At 45.9% G+C, this 21,229-nt stretch overlaps 1 protein-coding gene across 1 annotated transcript; it reads left to right on the forward strand.

The window, feature by feature from the left end:
* The first annotated feature begins 8,471 nt into the window (after positions 1-8,471).
* Positions 8,472-19,981, forward strand: LOC113987587 (solute carrier family 35 member F4-like). The gene is made up of 5 exons (XM_039389110.1): positions 8,472-8,589; positions 15,219-15,344; positions 16,049-16,241; positions 17,890-17,979; positions 19,538-19,981. Exons 2-5 carry the CDS (start codon positions 15,234-15,236, stop codon positions 19,777-19,779), a joined length of 636 nt encoding a protein of 211 aa, XP_039245044.1. The 5' UTR covers positions 8,472-8,589; positions 15,219-15,233; the 3' UTR covers positions 19,780-19,981.
* The last annotated feature ends 1,248 nt before the right edge of the window (positions 19,982-21,229 follow it).

Below are 21,229 nucleotides of genomic sequence, written 5' to 3' on the forward strand. Positions count from 1 at the left end.
CTGCGGCCGCCACAACGGCCAGGGAAGCAGGCGCGCGGAAGGCGGGCTTCGGCCCCCGGGCAGCGAGGAGCCCTAAAAAGAACAAAAGTGTTGAAAGAGAAGGAACTCATCTCACCATCACAGAACATGCTCAGTTGGAATGGACCCACAAGGAGCGTCGAGTCCAAGCCTTTGCCCGGCACGGCACCGACCCCAAGAGTCACACCGTGTGCCTGAACTCTGCCAGCCTTGGTGCTGTGACCACTGCCCTGGGGAGCCTGGTCCAGTGCCAACCACCCTCGGAGGGAAGAACCTTTCCCAAATATCCACCCTAAACCCACGCGACAAAAACCTATTTGCAACCAAAAAAAAAAGTTTCTATTTTCTTCCTTCCCCTTCTCCTTATTTAGTGTTTACACAACAGTACTGCAGTGCCCTACTGGCTCAAAACTGAAATACTTGAAGTCCTTGCCGTATAGGCTGGATTTTGTCCCTTAGGCAGAGGCTAATCTGCCTGCAGTCCACCAGGACTGCCAGAGCTGGGGGAAGGGATGGAGGCTATCGCAGGGAGGAACAGAGATGCGGAGATATTCCCTGATATTCTACTCTAGAGGCGGCTCAAGAGACAGCCCTGGAGTTGGAAGCACTTGCCTTCGTCACTGGACGATCTTGTCCAGATCCAGAGAAAGGATCTTCTCCTCCGGCAAAGCCGCAGCTTCTTGGGAGCTGTGGATTGAGAACCGGTGTCTTGGGGACAGGAGCTGCTGGGCCACCTGCTCCTGGGAATCTTAGACTGCAATGGCCTGGGCTCCCACTCCTACCCGCAGCCTTTTGCTGCCATGTGCATCCTCGGCGAGGAGCGGGCTCTGCTCTTCCCCGCTCTTCCCTCTTCCCCAGGGAGACCTGGCCAGAGGGACTCCTGTGTGTGACTCCGGCAGGTCTCCCAGAGGCTCTGGGAGGGATGGAGTCTCTTGCCAGAAGTAACTGAGGTGCCGAGATACTCCGTCTCCTGCTCTTGCCATACTGGATCGGGGAAGAGCCCTGGAGTCGGGAACACCTGCTTTTGCTGTAGGATCCTGTTGCTGCACAGGATCTTGATGTGGCACTGGCAGAGTGTCCAGGGAGGCCTGGACTGGGCACCTCATGTCTGGGAGGAATCTTTGTCCGTCTTCAATTTTGGGAGTCGAGTGCAGGGTTCTGAAAAGAAAGAAACAACAGCCTTGCCCCAAGGAAAGAAAGCCTGGAAGCTTTGGCTTGGAGGTACAGTTGGTGGGGCAGCTTGGGCACTTCTTGGGCAGCAAGAGCTTTCTGCGGTGGCACCTTTTGTCTGGCAGGAATCTTCATTTGGATTCAATTTTGGGAGTTAGATTGGCAATTGCAGTGCAGGGCTGAAAAAAGGGAACAGCAGCCCTTTCCCTCAGGAAAAAAAGTCTGCATCCTCTGGCTTTGAGGTGCAGTTTGTGTGGCAGCCTGGGCACTTCTTGGGCAGCAAGACCTTTCTGTGGTGGCACCTTTTTGTCTGGGAGGAATGTTCATTTGTGTTCAGTTTTGGGGAGGTGGGACCGGCCATTGCAGCTCAGGGCTGAAAGAAGGGAACAGCAGCCCTTTGCCCCAGGAAAGAAAGCCTGGAAGCTTTGGCTGCTAGGACCAGTTGTTGGTTGTAATAGATTTTTTATTTCTTACTCTCTACTTTGTTTTGATATTGACCTCTGCAATAAGGAACTGGTAATTATCTGTCCCATGGAGGCTCTATAGGTGTTACTGGAGCAATTAAGCTCCTTGTGCAAGGCTTCTTTCAAGTCTTTAAAGTGTCCCAAGCGGCAATTAACCACTTCACACTAACGAAAGTATTTCCATCAGGTGATGTACTTTCCAAGTGAAAGTTTTGCAGGCTACCAGGAACCTCCCCCGGAGCCCAGTGACTGAACAGAATTGCGGACACCGGCTTTAGCTCTTTGCAGGGCTGTCTTCGTCAGCCTAGGAAAACATTTTAGACTGCTTGCTGGAGTCTTGGGGAACCCCTGGAGAGTCTCCAACAGAAAGCTGGTACATTTTCCCGCCTTGGCAGAGCCAGCCTGCCTGTATACCAGCAGCTTAGCCATTCAACATCGTGTAAAGGTGTGCCCGGTGCCAGGCTGGCCAGTGAGCGCCCACAGGGGGGGATTTAAGGCAGTGCCCAGCGTGGTGGTGAGTCCAGTCAGTGTTGGCCAGGGTCCCCTGCTGGTCCCCACTCCTCGCTCCATCCTGCCTGCCTCTGTCCTGCTCATGTCCCACCTGCTCCGTCTCCTGTCTGTCTTGCATCCAGTCTGTTTCCCCCCTGCTTCTCTCCAGCGGCCCTTCCATGACTGCCTGAGGCTGACTACACCTGGATCTCTCACTGGGGGTGGTAACCTTTTTGTACTTTCCTTTTCCTTATCTCTCCCTCTTCTTCTCCCCTCCTACCTCGATTTTACCATTACTTATTGCTACAAAGAAAGCAAATTGTCTGTTTGAGACCTAACATTTGGAGTTTTGTGCCTTAATCTCGCCTTCGAAGTAATCATCTAAAGAACCACATTGCAGCCCCTGACCAGTCTGTAAAACCCACCAACTGCACCTGAAACCCAAAGGTTACAGGCTTGCTTTCCTGGGAAAAAGGGCTGTTGCTCTCTTTTTTCAGCCCTGCGCTGCAATGGCCGGTCCCACCTCCCCAAAATTGAATCCAACTGAAGATTCCTGCCAGACAAAAGGTGCCACCACAGAAAGCTCTTGCTGCCCACCGAGTGCCCAGGCTGCCCCACCAACTGCACATGAGAGACGGAGGGTAAGGGCTTTCTTTCCAGGGTGGAGGTAGAGTCGTGTGCTTGCAGGAGCCCTGTGCTGGAATTGGCAGTCCTTCCACCTTCCACTGTCCCAGGTTGCTCAGAGCTCCATCCAACGTGGCCTTGAACACTTCCAGGGATAGGGCATCCATAAATTCTTGGGGTAACTTGTTTCAGTGCCTCACCACCCTCACAGGGAAGAATTTGTTTCGTAATATCCCATCTAAACCTGCCCTCTCTCAGTTTGAAGCCATTCCCCCTTGTGCTGTCACTACAGGCCCTTGTAAATGCTGATGAAACTTGACTGGATATTTTTACAGCAAAGGTTATAATTTTTATTTTCTTAAGGCAGTGACAGGGATGATACCGGGATCAATTACACTTCAGAAATCTGTTGCTTGTATTAGTAGTTAAAAATAACAAACGGTATTTAAACGCATTATTTCTCGTCTGGGGGGTGCTAGAGGGCTGGTTACAGTGCCCACCACCCTCCTCTGAAGCTGTGTTACCTTCCCCACTGGGATGGGAATACTTTCAGCCAATTTGTCTCTCCAGATCAGCCCGGAAGTCTTTAAAAAGGTACTCAAAAGTATTTCCCCATTCCTACTGGTTTTGCAGCCGGTCAGATGTGTGGGGTTTATGTCCCACAGCAAATTAAAAACACCACAGCCATTATGTAAATGTGTATTTGTTTGAGTATTCACCCTGATGGTGTCCAGGCAGTTATGCTGAGGTACTTTGTGGATTTTTGGAACAGAAATAACATCTTTTAAGGGTGTCTGTGACCGGCTGAGGTGCAGGATGTGGCCTCTCTATTTTTAGCATCTGCTGGTACGCCCATCCTGTGAGTGTTAATTTAGGTGATGCAACCTTTTAAGTCTGGAGAACTACTTCCTTCTTCAAAGCTTGCTAATTCTCATGAAAGAAATAAAGAGAATTTCATGACAGTGACCTATTTTTCACTTTGAATATCCCAACTATTGGTGAGCATTTACATTAAAATATTTGAAGTTTAATAAATTTTGCAAAATGTCCTGGATGTTGAGGGATGTAGTGATGAACTCAGAATTAGAAAGTGGAGATTGTCTTCTTTTTCTTTGAAGCTCACAGGCCTATGAAAAAAAAAGCTTTCTAGAGAAACTTAAATTTTTTTATCTAATTTGTACACATTTCTACAATTAGGACAGCTGTAGGTTCACCCCTGCCAAAATCTCTCTGCTGGTAACCCAGCCACATGCTGATTACTCCTTATTTCACGTTCAAGTGACCAGGATATTTTGGTCAGCTGGCGACAGAGCGGTCCAGGTGGTAAAGGAACAAGGACTGAACAGTATGAGCAGCGTTTGCCTTTTTCTCTCCTCCATCCCCCTTTTCTATATATTATACTTTGCCACTTTCTCTGCTCAGCACACAGGAATTTGCTGGATGCATCCATGAATGCAGAACCCACTGGAATCACGACATTTGTTCCAAATGATCCAGCTGGTGCCAGGGAAGCAGAAGTTCTGACTGTGTAACAACCACACTGTGAGGAGGAACAAGACTGAAACCCACTTTCCGTAAAGGGAAGGATTTGAACTGGTGCTGGAGATGTGCAAGGCTCTGTTATTCTCCCTCCTTAAGTTGTTGACAGGACACAGTCCCCTCTCTTACCTGTCATTGAAAGGTCCTTCTAGTTGCACTTATGGCAGTGTCACTTTGTACCAACATCGGCCGTGCACTGTAAGGCTGCTGAGGTTTCCAAAATCCACCTTTTTTATTTCTGCTAGTTCTGCTTCGTATCCTTCAAGCCAGTACACAAGAACAAAGCTTCAGCAAAGCCTACCTAACATTTCCTTTTGTTTCTGACATCATTAGCCAACGTAAACCAAACCATTAACAGGCATCTAAAAATATTTCTGGAAGTTTTCACGTGCTCGGTGAGGATTCCAAAGTTTTCTTTGAGGGAGACTCAGGGAGACTCCAGAAGAAGATTTTTGGTCCAGGAAAAAAAAAAACAAATAACGCAGCTGAAGCCCAGGCACCGTTGTATGAAGCAGATTGATTAACCTTAGTGCTGCTGCGTTCCCACTGGAATACACCCTGGAATGACACTGGAATGCCGCCGGATTTCCGACTGGCCGCCCGGAAGCGGCTCCTGCCGTGACTCCCAGCGCGGCAGGATCGCCTCCCGCTCCCACCCGGCACATCCAGCCTGGCCTCGCCTCCCCTCGCCCGCCCCGATCCATCCCGGCCCGCCCCGATCCCCCGCGATCCTCCCTCCTGCCCGGGTGAGTGCGGGGCCGCGGGACGGGAAGGGGCTGGATGGAGGCGGCGGGAGCCGGGAGGGGGAGCGGGGACACCGCGTGTCCTCGGAGCCGCTGTGCCCGGCGGTATTCCCGCTGTGCCCGGCGCTATTCCCGCTGTGCCCGGCGCTATTCCCGCCGTGCCCGGCGTTATTCCCGCTGTGCCCGGCGCTATTCCCGCTGTGCCTGGCGGTATTCCCGCCGCTTCCCAGGGAGCTGCCGTGGTGTGGGAGGGAACAGCCCTGGCGGGGAGCAGCTGCTCCCGTGTGGGGTTCTGCGCTGGGCTTTGTCCTCCAGCCCGGCACGGAAGGAATTGGGGGTGCTGGTGGATGGAAAGTTGGGGCTGAGCTGGCGCTGAGCTCCCAGCCCAGAAATCCGGGCGTATCCTGCATCCCATTCAGCGGGCCGTGGGTGAGGGAGGGGGTTCTGCCCCTCTGCCGCGCTCTGGTGATTCTCCACCTGGAGCGCTGCATCCAGCTCTGGAGCTCCCAGCGTGAGAAGGGCACAGACCTCTTGGATCAAGTCCAGGGAAGGCCAGGAAGATGATGAGAGGGATGGAGCAGCTGCGGAGACAGGCTGGGAGAGTTGGGATGGCTCAGTCTGGAGAAGTCTCTGTGGAGACCTCCTTGCAGCCTGTCAGGACTTAAGTGGTGCAAGAAAGATGGAGAGGGACTTTTTATGAGGGCCTGTAGCTGCAGGACAAGGGGCAATGGGTTTAAGCTGAACGGTTTAGGTTTAGACTAAATGTAAGGGAGAATTTTTTTCTGCTGGAGGGTGGTGAGGCATTGGCTCAGGTTGCCCCGAGAAGCTGTGGATGCCCCATCCCTGGCAGTGCTCAAGGCCTGGTTGGATCCTGTTGGATGGGGGTTTGAGCAACTAGATCTTGTGGAAGGTATCCCTGCCCATGGCAGGGGGCTTGGAACAGCTGTAATAACCAGCAGAACGCTACAGAACAGCCCGTGTTGTAAATGAAGCTGCGCTCTATGAATAGTAAATATCTGAATGTAACTTCTTTAAATCAGTGTGAATGAGCTGAGAGGTTGGTACAATGGATTTAGGTCTGGAATTTGAATTCAAAACTATTAATCCAGGCTTGGTTGCATTTGTGTTGCTGTCATTTGGGGATGTCAGCTTTAGATCTTGGTGCCTTCAGCAGCATCTTCAGATCTTGCTGTCAGTCAGGGACTGATTTTCAGTCTTTAATTTTGTACGCATTCCCTTGCCTCGTGCTGCAGTTGGGAATGTTCATTCTCTCAGGAAGGAGGTGATGTGAATTCCCTCCTGCAGGGCTGAGGTGACCCTTGGTTACTGTTGAGGGACAGGCTGTGCAGGAGCTGCTGATGAAACACTGCCCAGGAGTTAGTGGGCCAGCAAGGGTGTCCTGCTGCACAGAAGAACTTAGTGCTGCATGTAAATACCAGAACTGGAGTTTAAGTTTCAAAGTACGGGATCTGTGTAAATAAAAGTATCTCAACAAATTGATAGCATTTCCTATCAAATGGGTGTAGGGAGTAGAGCTGTCATTTTTACTTAGAAATTATGGCATCAGCACGTTCAAACTTCTCAGGTGTTGGCTTTCCAGACTTGCACAGTTACCTACCGTTACTTGATTTCCCCCTTAACTTTCCTGAGAATTTGGCAGCCAAACCATTTGTAGATCAACTTCTTTATTTTGGCATAATGGTACACAATCATACTCTCTGCCTGGGAAAAACAAAGTAAATGACTTCCAGCTTTAAAATGAAATGTCTGTGCTTGTGTGAAAGAATTCTTTTTGTTCTACATAAGCAAAGTTTGACAGCTCGACAGGACTGAGAGCAGAATCTTGGCCTTTTAGTTCTTAAACTGGTAAATTTGACAAGTTTTAAACTTGTAAATGTAGTAATTACAGAGCATCAACAGGAAGGCCTAACAATGTTCCCTGTCTTCTGTAAACTGTTAATGCTTTGGAGCAAATAGTGAGGCTCTGAAACCAGAGCTGTTCCCGGGATACTCTGATATCCCACTGGGTAGGGGAAGAGTTGTTGCTCTGGGCCCGTGAGCTCTTGAGGTTGTGTTGCTGGTTGATTGTTTTGGTCCTCTCTCCTCTTGAACAGGAACCATGCCCAAGGAAGATAATAATAAATAAAGAAGGCAAAGTGAATTACATGCAGCTGAAGAAGGATTTTGACCAGAAAAAGGCAACAATACAGTTTCATCAGCCTCAGAGATTTAAGGTGGGATTGTTTCCCTGGATATAATTGATGCTGGCTTAATAATGTGGTGTGTTTGAGTTGCACTAGACATGGCTTCATCTCTGTCCCCAGGGCAAGTGGTTGACATTGATGACCTGCTGAAATCTTTACATGAGCTGTATTAAAACACAGTTTATACTTTTGCACTGTCCATCATGTTTCACTGCTCTGCAGTAAGAACAAAATCTGATTCATGCTATAATATGTATAATAATATATTCTTTTTAAAATTTTGCTCTGTCACATAAAAGTTTGGAAACAAAAACCAAATGCACAAAATTGATGATTAGGCATCTGTGCTTAAATTATCCCTTCTGCCCCACTGTTTCCTTGTGCAAACTTTGTGGCTTTTGAGCCACTTCCCTTTAATGGAGGGTAAGGTGTGAAACCATGTGAAATATTTCCAGTGTTCTTGCCAGTGAATTGCACCGTGGAAAGGTACCAGCCCATTTTAGCTGAGTGTTCTCAGTCCTTGAGTTTGAGAAGGAGACAGTGGTGCTGCACAGTTGTGTAAAGGACTTGGATTCTTGGAGGTGCTTTGATTCAGGTAGCCTTGAAGGTGTCAGCACAATTGAATTGTGAGGTGGACCCAAATGAGATCCCAAATACAAGCTGAGTCCCAGGTATAGTGTTCCTGGCTGCTGTCAGCTTTAATGGCCAAGCTGCACTTGTGTGGATCTGGTACTTGGCACGTTCTGCTGTTTCCCTTCGGTGCCTTGTCTGTCACATGTGGGGTGTGGATGAGTCAAGTTTGGTTTTGAATATTCCCAAATGATTGGAGTAGCTGGTGAAAGGTCTCTAACCTTTGTATGTTCTCTCTGGTGAGAGAATGCAGGTCCTGCATGTGCTTATTGTCTTATGGTGTTCTGCTGTTTGTGGGATTATTTTCCTCTGTTCAGCCTTGTCTGTCTGGTTGTGCAGCCTAAAGATGGCACAGGGAAGAGAACAAACCCAGGTTGGGGCACCAGACTTTTTGGCTTAGCAGTGACTCTCCTGGCAGATCCCCTTTGCATCTCCAGTGCTCTCCTTCAGGAGAAACACTGGTACAGAGCACCTTCCTTCCCAGCCTCTGTGTCCCTGATGTGATCATTCTTCCCAAGCCATGGGGAGGATGTGGGCTGGGCTTGGCTGAGCTCTTCAGCAAGTAACAGCATCTTTTTTTTTACAGGAGGAGCTGTGGAAGATTTTCAGGAGAAGCTGGAGTGCTGCTTTGGGTCTCTGGTGGGGTCCAATGTTTCCATCACTGCCCAGGGATCCCAGGGCCTTCCTCCTCACTATGATGATGTTGAGGTAGGACAGCACAACCTTGCCTGGGAAATTGTGCATGGGCTTTTGCTGATGGCAGTGTTTGCTGTTGTGTGTGTGCTTCTAACCCTCCCCCCCACTAAACATTATAGGAAAAAGTTTTTTTTTTATTTGTGTTTCCTTGTGGTCGTTTCTCTTACGTATTTTTCCTGAAAATTTACTAATAGTAATATCTAATCATAATATCATGTAAACTGGGTTTTCCAGACCTGGTATTTCCCTTAGATAAAAAGAGAAGTTTGTTTTCACAGCTGCAGAAGCTTTCTAGCACCTGTTTTTTCATTTTCACTTCATTCAGGCCCCAAGAATTTACAAGTCCTTTTTCCTTTACTAAGTACTTGCTCTTTCTTCAGCTGGACTGTAACAGCAGACTGGTTGTGCTTGTTGGTCCTGCTGTCTTTAAGAAGTTACTGATATGATGAATTCCTGTGGTCCAAATGCATTTTAAATCAGCTTCTAAAAGAAACATACAAATATACACTGTGTTATAAAGAAAAAATTGGACTATCCCACTTAAACCAAATCAAAAAATCCAATCCTTATATGTGTATTTTGCTTTTTAATATTTTCATTTCCATTCAATACACCTGGAGTTTCATTTTCCTTATGCTTGTTATTCAGCAGCCTCACATCCAGCATTTCTAACTCATGCCATCTACCCCCATTGGGCACCCTATAGAGGTTTCTGATGCTCTGTTGGGGATAAGCCTCTTCCACCTGAAATTTTGGCTATTTGTGTGGCAGATGTTCCTTTTGGGTTAGTTCTCTAGCACTTACTGAAGTGACTGGAGAGAAACAGGGATTTCCAAATGCCTGCCTTAGGATAAAACAGATCCCACTTCACAACTCCTCTGTCTGTTGTCTCTAAATAGAGACAAAAAAAATGAGTTCAAATTTAAATTTCTCTGAATTGTAGCCATCTAAAAATTAATGAGGGGAGGGTTTGCACACTGCGAGCACGAGAAATTTGGGTGAGAGTTGTCTGTATCCTTTTTTAAAGGTATCCTTTGCTTCTAGTATTTAAATAATGGGCCAAAACCCCCAGTTATTTCTGTAAATTGACTGGTACTCTCCAGGTTGGGCACCCTGACTCCTAGGTCATGTTTGTGGAGTTGTGTGCAGAAAAAACACTGGGTTTGTGTATGGTTATAAAACATTTTTATGCTTTTACATGCTGCCTGTAATCCCTCAGGCTAATCCTTCTGTGCACTGAGACTTACTGCTGCACTGAACATTGTCACTGTTCTGGTGAATGAGGTTTAAATATTTATCCTTGGCTGATAAAGAAAAGCATGACCCAAACCCCATATGAACTCGCTGTATTAATTGCTCTTCCTTTTTCCAAACCTGAAATTCAAGTGTTTGGTTGGTGGTTGATTTTTGGAATAAAAGGCACATTTCATGAAGATTACTGAGTGTCAGCAGGGAATCTGGTGCTTGTCCTGTTCTGTTTGACCTGCTTTTGAAGTGTTACTTGTCCAGCTGGTGCTGCTGCTCCATGCTGGAATCCTCAGGAGTTTCTCTGCCTTTTGGCCTGTTATGGAGCCTCTCTCTGCTCTTCTCAGTGTCCAGAGCTGCATTTGGGTGTCGGTGTTTGAGGAATAGTGTGACATGTTGGATGGTGTAGGTGTTTGAGGAATAGTGTGACATGTTGGATGGTGTAGGTGTTTGAGGAATAGTGTGACATGTTGGATGGTGTAGGTGTTTTAGGAACAGTGTGACACATTGGATGGGATGCTGACATCATGAGCTGTGTTGTTTGACAGAGGGGAATATTCAATCGTCATCGTGTACTGGGTGATGCAAAGTCTGGTAAACTACAGTTCCCTTTTTCATTTCTGGAATATTTTGGACCAGACTTCAGTGCCTTTCATTTTTATGGAATAATGATGGGCTTAAAAGTTATCCAAGTTTTTAATTTATTTTTCTTCTGTTTGCTGTTGTTCACTTCCTGTGACCCATTTCTTCTGGGTGGCTGCTGTCAAAGTTTGGTTGTCTCTTTGTGGCTGCCTCTGAGAGGGATGCTGTTGTTTGACTCTATTTCCTCCCTAAACATCTTTCTAGAATATTTCCTTTCTCCATCTTTCAAATGAAGAGAATTCAGAATACTCTTGGTTGCTGTGGTCCCCACTCTGGTAAGGAAGGCAGTTTTCTTTGACTGTGCTGTCCAACTCTGTAGGTGTTTACAGGACAAGCCACAAGTAAACTTTTATTTCCTTCTTGGAGGCAATTTTATGTGCTTTACACCTTTTTTGTCTTGACTTTCCTTATCTAGTTTTTTTTCAGTGTGGAGTTTTAATTTACATAGGTGAGAAGAAAGATAGGGAGGAGGAGGAGGAAGGTCATACCTGTTTTTTAAGTGCTTTAACTGAAAATCTCAGACAACACTATTGTAACAGATTACCATTTTTACAGAATATTTGGCTTTTCTCGTGGAATACTAGCCTTTTCTTTTGATGTGATCTGACCAAATCCCCATTTCACTGCTCCTCTGCCAGCCCACTGTGTTGCCAGCAGGTCCCTCTCAGCTGCTTCTTTGTCCTCTTCCTGCAGCTCAGTGGGAGTCTGTGTGTTCTGTGATGTTAAAAAGCTTGTTTCACCTTTTCAGCAAATATTGACAGCAGGTTGGAAAGTTTAAGGTTCTGAACTTCTGGCTTAGTGTTCTTTATGTTATTAAAGTGTACATTGCAGGACTGCTCCATTTTGTGATTCTAAAGGATATATATTGTCAGACTGTCTGCTCAGGGAGTATTTTCTCTGACTGCAATAAGGTTTGACCTGGTGCCCTAAATATATCAATTTTCTTGCAGCCAGGTGACTTACTGTACTTCCCAAGAGGGACCATCCACCAAGCTGACACTCCTCTTGGGACCTCCCATTCCACACACGTGACCATCAGTACCTACCAAAACAAGTCATTATTCTTTATCTTTTGTTTTGTGTGGCTTTCCTCTGCCAAGTGATGTGTGTGAGTAGTACAGACCTGAGATGTGGTGAAGTTCTGGGGCTTGGGGGAAGGAGGGGAGCAAGAAGACTGTTGTTATTTGAAACAGCAAGCTTGATTGCTTTTTAATTGCTTATTTTATTATTTACCAGCTGTAGGCTTTAATGTGGAAAATGCTACAACTGCAAACTCACTTCTGTATTTAAAAAAATCTCTCATCAGTGGCTGAAGTTACTGTTCATTTCATAGCTCAGATAAAGAGTCATGAGTTACTCCTTTCATCACGTTTTCTCCTGTATTTGATAGTCACCTGCACTAATCTTCTGACAGATTTGCTGCCAATTCTTCCTTGCAAACATTTTCTGCTTATCTGTGTTTTTTTTTTATCTCCTACCCCATGTATGCAAGTCAGATTTCTTATGACACACTCCCAGTCCTTGTGCCCACACTGTTATCACACAGGGAAATGTTCTTGCCAACCTAATCAGCCTCCCAGATGCTGGGTTTGGAGCCATTGGTCTGAGTTAGGAATTAGGAAGGGCAGAACAAGTTTGGGCATATTCTAGATAACTGTGGGATGAATCTCTAACCACCAGCTGTGCCATTCTGGAAGCCAGGATGGGCTGGTAACTCTTCATCTGGCCACTCCTCCAACCTGGAGAGAGGGTTAAGAGGAAGCTGCTCCAAGGTGTCAGTCTTCTGAAAAGTTGGGTTCAGATTATTTCTATTTACACGTGTTCTTTTATTCAGAAGGTAAAAAAAAAAACTAACCCCAAAAAACAGGAGAGGAAAAGGAAAAGCTGCTCTTCTTCCAAGGTTAAAAAGTTGAGTCATCCCCCCTTAAGGCTGTTGGTAATGAAGTGCTGACATCCTGCCTCTGCACCTCCTGTCAGCAAGGGCAGGGAAAACAAGCAGGAGTCCTGGTGCAGGCTGGTGTTCTGACTTGTAGATGGAAGTATGATCTGGAAACATTTCCTTGGCAAATTGAAGAGAAATCCTTGAAAGCAGCTGTGGAGGAAGTGCTGGTGGAGGTGGCACTTTCAGGTTATTTTCAGGTTTGTCTGGGCCAGATCCCAGCAGGAGAGAAGTGTGCACATGTGGGATAAGCAGGGCAGTTTGGAAAAGCAGTGAGTAGCTGAAGACAGTTGCTGGCAGATGGAGACTGTGGGGGCAAAAGAAGGGAAGTAGTGAGGAGTAGATGTCTAATTCCTTTCACTGGCCAGAGTTCTTCCCTCCCACTGTGTAGCAGACAGTGGAACACTTGAGTGGAGATGATAAAAAAATATTGAGACTACAAAAAGTGGCACTTTTTCTTTTTGCTGTCACTGATAATGTCAGAACGGCCAAAGCAACACAGATATCAGACGTAGTCCAGGTGTAAGGTGAACAGGAAGCTGTTTATTGCTCTCAAGTGTTTCTTTTATACTCTTTGTACACTATCGTGCCACAACACAATTGGTCAGAAGTCTCAAGCATAAAAAACTGTAGACACTGCACACACTCTTATTGGTGACACTGAAGACACTGTGCATGCTGTGACATGCTGTTGGTGACACTATGCACATTTTGATTGGTGACCTTTGGTCTGGGCTGCATTACATTTGTTCCGTCCGGCATTACAGTAAATATTTCCTAAAAGTTGTTTACATTCCTCGTCACTAATTGCCAGGCTGCTGACAGGTTCTCTGTCAACCCCGACATCTTGATCCTTTCCCTTGGAAGGAGGGGTTAACTGCACTGGACTCTTCTGGTTTGCCTTGTGAGACAAACTGCATGAAACATTCCAGCTGAAATATTCCAGCTGACAGCTGAAATGCTGCATCTGAATTACGTGCAAGGCAAGGTGTTTAGTGCAGCCTGCAATGAACCCAGCCAGGCAGTGGAGCAGGGAAAGGGGGGCTTCTGGAAACTGAGAGGAGAGGCCATGGATGTCTGAGGGGTCTTCGGTGTAATTCAGCATTGCTTCAAGGCTGGGACTTCTGTGGAGTCTCCCAGGATGGCCTGACTTCTGGGATCCTGGGAAGGAGAGGAGGGAAGCTGTCTTGGTCCCTTCTTGCTAAAGCCCTTTCAGATCTCATCAAACCACTGAGAGACTGTGATTACACAAGTGACTCCAGCCCACATCATTAAGCTGGGGGACTTGGATTTCAAGTGCCATTTCATGGTGAATTTGGAGGTATCAGTGATATCTTCAGGCTTAGGTGGCAGCTTTGTGGACCTGTATCTTGGAGCTTGGATGTTTTAAATGGAAGTAAGGTGGAACACAGACATGCAGTGTGATTTTTGACTGCCTTTGGCACAGCCACTGCAATGCCAGGGGGGTACCTGTGTGCCTCAGGTACTGGTAAAATAGGGATAATGGTGAGAGGGAAGTAATTAAAGCTGCAACCAGGAGATGAGTTCCTCTGTGAAGATGTTGGCCTGGGTACCTATGAGATTTAGGAGCCCTAACATTTCTACCTGTAGTCTCTACTCTGGCAGTTTCCCATTGTCTCCCCATGTATGGACACCTTTACCTGGGTCAGGTGTTTGTCCCTGTCCTGTGTGTCCCTTGAATCATGGGACTGACTGGCTCTGTTCAAATTGTTTTGTGGGATTTTTGTGTTCACTGCCTCAGTCTGGCTCACAAGTGCTTGGCAGGAATATCAATGCGTTTCCTGGGACTCTTGGTCAAACTGTGAGCTCTGAAAGTCAGGCTGCTCTGCAGAAGGGCACATGATTGGATCAAGATGCCTTTAAAGTCTGTGGGCTGAAGCATGTGAAGCTTAGGTTTGTCTAGTACCAAATATTTCTTAATTGGAGTTCAGTGATGTTTTCCAAGAAGCAAGTGCCCATCTCCCTTTGGTGTTGCCTCAGGAATTGTACACTGACTCAGGAAACACCTTTTCCTCTGCACTCAGTGGAAGTTGGGTCTTCATTGTGTTTGAAATTCCCACTCCTTATTTACATGCTGAGGGCAATTAGGTGGAGAGGGGGAGTTTTCCAAAGAATAAAACATGTTGGGCTCGCTATCACTTTCTTAAGGTCCTTGGAGTCAGGACCCAGGGTTTCAGATATGGTGTAGTTAATTATTCCTGTTCTTTTTCTCTGAAGCTTCTTAGATGCCCTGTCTGACATTTCCAAATGAGGTCAGAAACCTAAGCACAAAGGTAAAGGCTTCATGGAGAAACTAGGTCGTGTCTGTCCAAGAAAGCTGGCCAGAACAGCCTGGAAAAGCTCCCAGTGGTACTCTGGCATTCCACAAGACAGGAGTCATTCCCCTGGACTAATGTCCAGAACGTTTGGCCATCTAATGTTTGTATTTCGGGTCAAATTTGGGGTGTTGCTAAATACTTCCCTTGTTGCATAATGTAACACAATGTCTTAGAATTTCTTGATCTTGGAGCAATCTTTCCAAAGGGAATGTTTAACTGATAAAACAGGTAATGGTGCAGGTCCTGTCAGTAGGTCCCAGCAGAATTTGCAATGCTATAGATCCATACCACTACCAGTGCACACACTTTCATTATGCTTTACATTTCTCCCATATTTTTTCCCATTTAAGGGAAAACAAGAATGCTCCAAGTCAGAGAAAGTAGCCAGTGACACATGAGAACCCCACACAGTGAGGATCTCTTCCCACGGGCTGAAGTAGCTCTGAGCTTTACACTGCTTTGCTTTGTCTGTGCAGATAGTTGCAGCAATCATGGCAATCACAGGAATTGTGATGATGGCATATGCAGATGGTTTCCAGGGAGAGTCAATCATTGGGGTGGCATATGCTGTGGGATCAGCCTCCACATCTGCCTTGTATAAGGTAGGTCACGACTGTTCGTTTGGGTTCTTATATTCACCATTATCAGCTGTTAAAAATGCACAAGTACAGAGAGAGTGGCTGTAAAATAAATGTTTTATTTCCTGCATCATTCATGTTGTGACCAGGTGATGTCACCACATCAGGAAATCCACGATGAGGGTAATTAGTTGTCACCTGCCAAATATTCAGGGTCTTTATGAGTCTTTAATGAAATCTTCATTGCTATGCTATAAGGAGTTTAAGATAATTTTTTAATCATGCCAACGCTGTTTAAAAACACTGTTTCAAAGGGACTTTCCACGTGCAGAATGGAGAGCCTGGGTGTGGGATGTGCTGTTCTCCCCGAGTGGGAATGCAGGGCTCACCCCAGGCCTGCACTGCACACGCTGGGCTCCTGCTGGGCTTGGAGCCCTGGTGTGAGCTCAGCACACCTGAGAATGCTTGGAAGCAGTGGCTGCTCTGGAAGGTGAGGGATGGAAAAGGCAGAGTCATGTCTCAGAAACAGGTTGGGCTGAGCGTGGCTGTGTTTATCTTTGGCTTGAGGAGGGTGAAGTACGTGTAAATTTTGGAGTTTGTTGTAGTGGGATCAGAATTTGCCTCCCAGTTTCAGAGTTTGCTCACGTCGGTAATGAATTTGTGCAGGAGAACTTTGCTCCCGTGACTGTCATGACTTCTAAACCCCTCCTCTCTCCTCTCCTTTGCAGGTTTTGTTCAAAATGTTCCTTGGAAGTGCAAACTTGGGGGAAGCAGCTCATTTTGTGTCTACCCTGGGCTTCTTCAATTTCATCTTCATCTCTGTCACCCCAATCATACTGTATTTTACAAAAGTGGAGTACTGGTACCCTTTCTCTGCTGTGCCCTGGGGTTACCTGTGTGGAGTAGCTGGCCTCTGGTTAGGTATGTGATAAAAAAGAAATACTCATTTTTCCAGCTCTTTTCTCCCCACCAATACAAAATTAGCCTCTGGCACAAACAATTCCCCCCTGTCCTCCTAAACATCAGAGCTCTCTCACAGATTAAGTCTGGTCCCAGTGCAAATTGGTACTCCTTGGAAATGATTTATATTTTTCATTATTCTTAATGAAATAATACTAACTATTAATATATAATTAATAATTAAGATATAAGTGATAATTATAATTAATAATTAATAGTGATAATAATAGCAGGGAGTAAACATGAAGCAACCATACTAATGATTCACTTTTCATCCCTACTCTAGTTCCACACCAATTCCCCTGTCTCTGGAATAGCTTGGCTGCTCTAAATCCCATTTCAAAGGGCTGTGTGTTCTCAGTGTCTTCCTGGCACGCTCTGTGGGGTGTTTGTGCACTGACACATGGATGCCCAGTGCTGGGGCACCTTTCTGTGGGTGCTGCAGGTGCTGGGCAAGGCTCACACAGCCCTTCAATAAAGCTCCCTCTTCCTGAGCCAGAATTGCCATTCTCCAGCCAGGCACAGTATCTGTTGGATTCAGCCCGGGGGCGTTTTAATTTCCAGATATAACAACATCCTTTCCTTTAGTAAAGTCTCTGTTATTTCATAATTGAAGAGGTTTCTGTCTCCACTACACGTTTATCAAATGGAAGCAAAGAGAATGCCTGGTACACAGCCCGTCCTGAGACGTGGTTGGGCTGACAGCTGAGCTCTGTGAGCGCCTTGAACCAGAATTTCAACTCCTCTGTGAGCTCCTGAGGGACAAAAAGCAGGGCTAATTTATCACCCATCAATCTACCAAAGTGTATAACCCCAGCCATGAGGGAACAACCTGATGGAGCAGACAAGGAGGAGCAACCCTTTGCTCCTTTTATGTAGGGGACTCAGCAGCAGGACTGAGTGACCAGAAGAAAATTTTTGGAAGTTTCTGCAGCTTGCTTTTGATCTCCCAAGGAAATTGTAGCTGGCTGGTAACGCTGTCATGTAAAAAAAAAACAAAAAACTAATGCCTAAATTTAAGGTGTTGAATATTTGTATATCTGTCAGATTTCATTTTGCCTTCAGCATGGCACCAAGGCTGTGGTCTTGCCCCAGTCTGCTTAGTTTGCAGTTAAATTCGTTAGCTAATTGTGTTTAGTGTCCTTTAGAGTATGAGTTCCTGCTGCTGTCACCTTTGGGGTGTGGTCCAGGTGGAGGGTTTGCAGCCTTTTGTCAGGGAAATGTCCCACTGAGACAAGGACAACACAGCCTCAGCCAAGAGGGCAAGCTGGGGTCACCACCCTTCTGGTAGGGGAACAAATGAAGGTTTCTGGCAGCAAAAACAGGTTGTTTGTATCTGATTAAAGCTTGGGAAAAGCCATGAAATATGAGTGTGATAACCTTGGTATTACAGTTTGTGAAAGGCCATCCAGCCCTTCCCATTACACCAGTCAGAACTTCCCCTCATTTCACACTCCTAAATAAAAAAACCAAAATCACTCACTTTGTGACAACTACATAATTGTGGTGTGGATACTGATATCACACTTGTAGGGTGAAGTGGAAGAGAAATATCTCACTCTAGTGTTTTTCCCTGTAATCATGTATGATTTGCTCTGGTTTTCCCTAGCTTTCAATATCCTGGTTAACGTTGGTGTCGTGCTCACATACCCCATCCTGATCTCCATCGGCACAGTGCTCAGCGTCCCTGGAAATGCAGGTACCACGGCTGGTGGTGGAAAAATAACCCCACGGGCACACAGACAGCACAAGCAGTTTATTGTCCAAATACTCAAAATCTGTTGTCACCAGGGCAGGGGGTATACGTGGAAATTTATTCCAGAGTCCTGTCTTGTTGAACAGCCTCTGCCTCTGCTCTTCCACCCTCTCAGTCTCGCCGCTCCTGGGATTTGAGCATGTTTTCAAAGAAACATCTATTTTTAGGGGGATGCAGGTCAGAGCTGCAGAACAATCAGTACTGAAGGAGGCTGCCCAAGGGCTCAGGTGCCCTCTTGGTGCTGGTTGTGGGTCTGGGAGGCACCGACTCCAGCTCTCTGACCCACGTGCTGCTCTCTCCCAGTCCCTGGTCTGTGCAGCCCAAGGAAACATTCTGCTGGTGCAAACTGTTGAAGATGAAGAGTTACCATAAAGTACCTTCCCTCTCAGAGAAGAAATCATGGAATCATAGATTCATTAAGGTTGGAAAAGACCTTCAAAATCTCCAAGGAGATTGGAGGTCGGACCTCCAAGTCAAACCCTCAACAAAATATGCCCATGGCCAGTTAACCATACAGTGAAGTGCCACGTCTACTCGCTTCTTGAACACTTTCAGGGATGGTGACTCCACCACTTCCCTGAGGAGCCTGGTCCAGTCCTTAACCATTCTTTCAATTAATAAATATTTCCTAATATCCAACCTGAGGCCATTTCCACTTGCTCTATCACTTGTTACCTGAGAGGCAAACACCCACCTGTCTACAACCTCCTCTCAGGGAGTTGTAGAGAGTGAGAAGGTCACCCTGAGCCTCCTTTTCTCCAGGCTGAGCCCCCCCAGCTCCCTCAGCTGCTCCTCATAGACCCTTTCACATGGAAACCTTGAGGCTTGGATCCCACAAGGCTTCCTCAGAGCCTGCTGAGGTGGTGAGGGATGGAAGAGATATGGCACTTCCAGTACTGTGCTATCAGGTCAAAGCTGTTCTCTGAACTAAGGGTGCTGCTCGCTCTGAAGATCTGAGAGCTACATGGCCACTGTCACAGCCAGAGTGCAGCACACGGGTCACAGAGCCGTGCCAGGCTGCTCTGATGCCATCATCCATATGTTGGAAAACAGAGACAAGGAAAAAACTAACAAAGACAATTCAGCAATTGTGCTGAAACTCTCTCTGTCTGGGAAAAAGATAACAAAAAGACTGAAAATGCGGATTAATTAGCATGTGAAGTGAGCAATCAATAACCAATAGAAGATAGAATACTAATTAATGAAGAGGATTATGAAATTTATAGCCAATGAGCATTAATTCCTTTGTTTGCTAAAAATGCATAAAATAGTGAAAAGTATTGAAAGTGGGTGTGTGTGTCTGGTGGAGTGACCCCACAAGCACCCTGATAATAATGGTAATAGATTATTATTAAAGTATATAAATGCATAGAAATAACAAGGTAATAAAGTAATGCCTGCTTTCCAATACTAAAAAAATAGCTACAGAGTTTGATTTGTCCTGGTTTTGGTGACACATCCCACTGCTGGTTTGATGTTGTTGTTGTTTCCTTCCCTGCAGCCATGGATCTGGTGAAGCACAAAATGATCTTCAGCGTGGTGAGGTTGGGAGCCACCATCATCATCTGCATCGGGTTCCTGCTCATGCTGCTCCCCGAGGAATGGGATGAGATAACCCTGAGGTTCATCAACAGCCTGAAGGAGAAGAAGAGTGAGGATCACGCCGACGAGATCCCAGAGTCCAGCGTACACACGAGGAGCAGGAGCAGAGCTAACGGGACAGTGTCTGTGCCACTGGCTTAGGGCTGGTGGACCTCCCCTGCACGCAGATGTATATTCTGTGAATATAGCTGAAATCCCCTCACCACCTGTATGCTTAAAAAAAAATGACATTTAACCTGAACAAGGGATGGACTGTAAGATAAGAGAAATACATCTATAATAAATGTTTACATTTATACACTTATCGAGGAACAGGTGTAAATAACTACAATAAAATGTTTTGTAATAAAAAAGACATTTCTGCTGGCGTCTCAGTGAAGTGGTGGGTTTAAAATGTGGATCAAGTTTACATCATTTATCTCCTTCTGCTTTTGCCTTGAGAGGCATTCTCAAGGATACAAATCTTGGATATTTCCAGCCAAATCTCAGAATTGAACATCTCGACTTGCCTTCAATAAGGTGACCTTTCAGCAAGGTACTAGGTTTGGAAAACCATTTCAAACCTCTCCTGGCATTTTTGAGAATTCATTTGTGAAAGACCCTGATGTTCTCATTTACATTTGGAATTATTATCAGAAAATATCAGCAAAACATGAAGCCTCCATCCCAAACCACGCTGAGCTGTGCCTCTTTCTAACACCACCTTTCTAGAATTGGTGCTGGGATTTGGATGCCTTTGGTAAAGCCAAAAATTATTTTATTCATCTCTTTTTCCCCCAGAAAAGCTGCACTCCCAGCTGCACAACAAGCTTCTCAGGAGACATGGAACACCCCAGATTGCCAGCGTCCCTGGGAAATTCCTATTTTCAGTTCCTATTTTCTAGGGTTTTGGGACAAAACAATATTTTCCTTAACCTCCACTGTGGAAAAGTCTTTCAAAAGCCAAAACAAATCAAACAACCTTCCAGTCCCTTCCTTAAGCCTATTGCTGTGTAGTTTAGGCTGGCTTACAGCATTCCTAGAACTGACCATGCAAGACTGTCTTTATTTGAGAGCACTTGATATGCAGACAAGCATTTTTTTCCCTTTTCTTTTTTATTTTTAAAGGGAGAATAGAAACACCTGGAAAGTATCACAGGTTGCTGAGCTCTGCTGGCTCTACTGCCCACAGTTTGTAAGTTTGCTCAGCAGCTAGAAGGAGTTTTTTTGCTTGTGGGTATTTTTTTTTTATATAGATGTTTTTGACAGGAAAAAATAGTCATGTAAATAATAACAAAGGCACTTTTAGATTTTATTCTTCCCTTTGAGGTTTTTATTTGATCCTTTAACGTCCATGTCCAAACTGTTCCTTGCAACGAGCAGAGCTGATAAAATACTTGCGTATATTTAAAAAACCCACAGCTGGGCTCCTTTATCACATGGCTGAAGCATTAGGGCTGTAGAAACCAACCCAAACCAACTGCTACCTGTGCATTAAACCCAGAAGTGTAAGGTTTGGGTACACTTTTACAGCTCCTTGTCTGCTGCTTTTGAAAGGAGCTAGACATAGAAAAATATCCTAAAAAAGTGAAGTCTGTGGAACAGGAGATAC

The sequence above is a fragment of the Pipra filicauda genome, unplaced genomic scaffold (assembly GCF_003945595.2).
Source record: "Pipra filicauda isolate LSUMZ 115617 unplaced genomic scaffold, ASM394559v2 scaffold706_size140705_pilon, whole genome shotgun sequence".
In the NCBI taxonomy this organism is placed as follows: domain Eukaryota; kingdom Metazoa; phylum Chordata; class Aves; order Passeriformes; family Pipridae; genus Pipra; species Pipra filicauda.

Excerpts from the sequence above, each read along its gene's own strand:
- LOC113987587 (XM_039389110.1), top strand. The coding sequence starts at position 15,234 with ATGGCAATCACAGGAATTGTGATGATGGCATATGCAGATGGTTTCCAG. Across the intron at positions 15,345-16,048 it reads CCACATCTGCCTTGTATAAG|GTTTTGTTCAAAATGTTCCT; the intron begins GTAGGTCACGAC and ends TCTCCTTTGCAG. Across the intron at positions 16,242-17,889 it reads AGTAGCTGGCCTCTGGTTAG|CTTTCAATATCCTGGTTAAC; the intron begins GTATGTGATAAA and ends GGTTTTCCCTAG.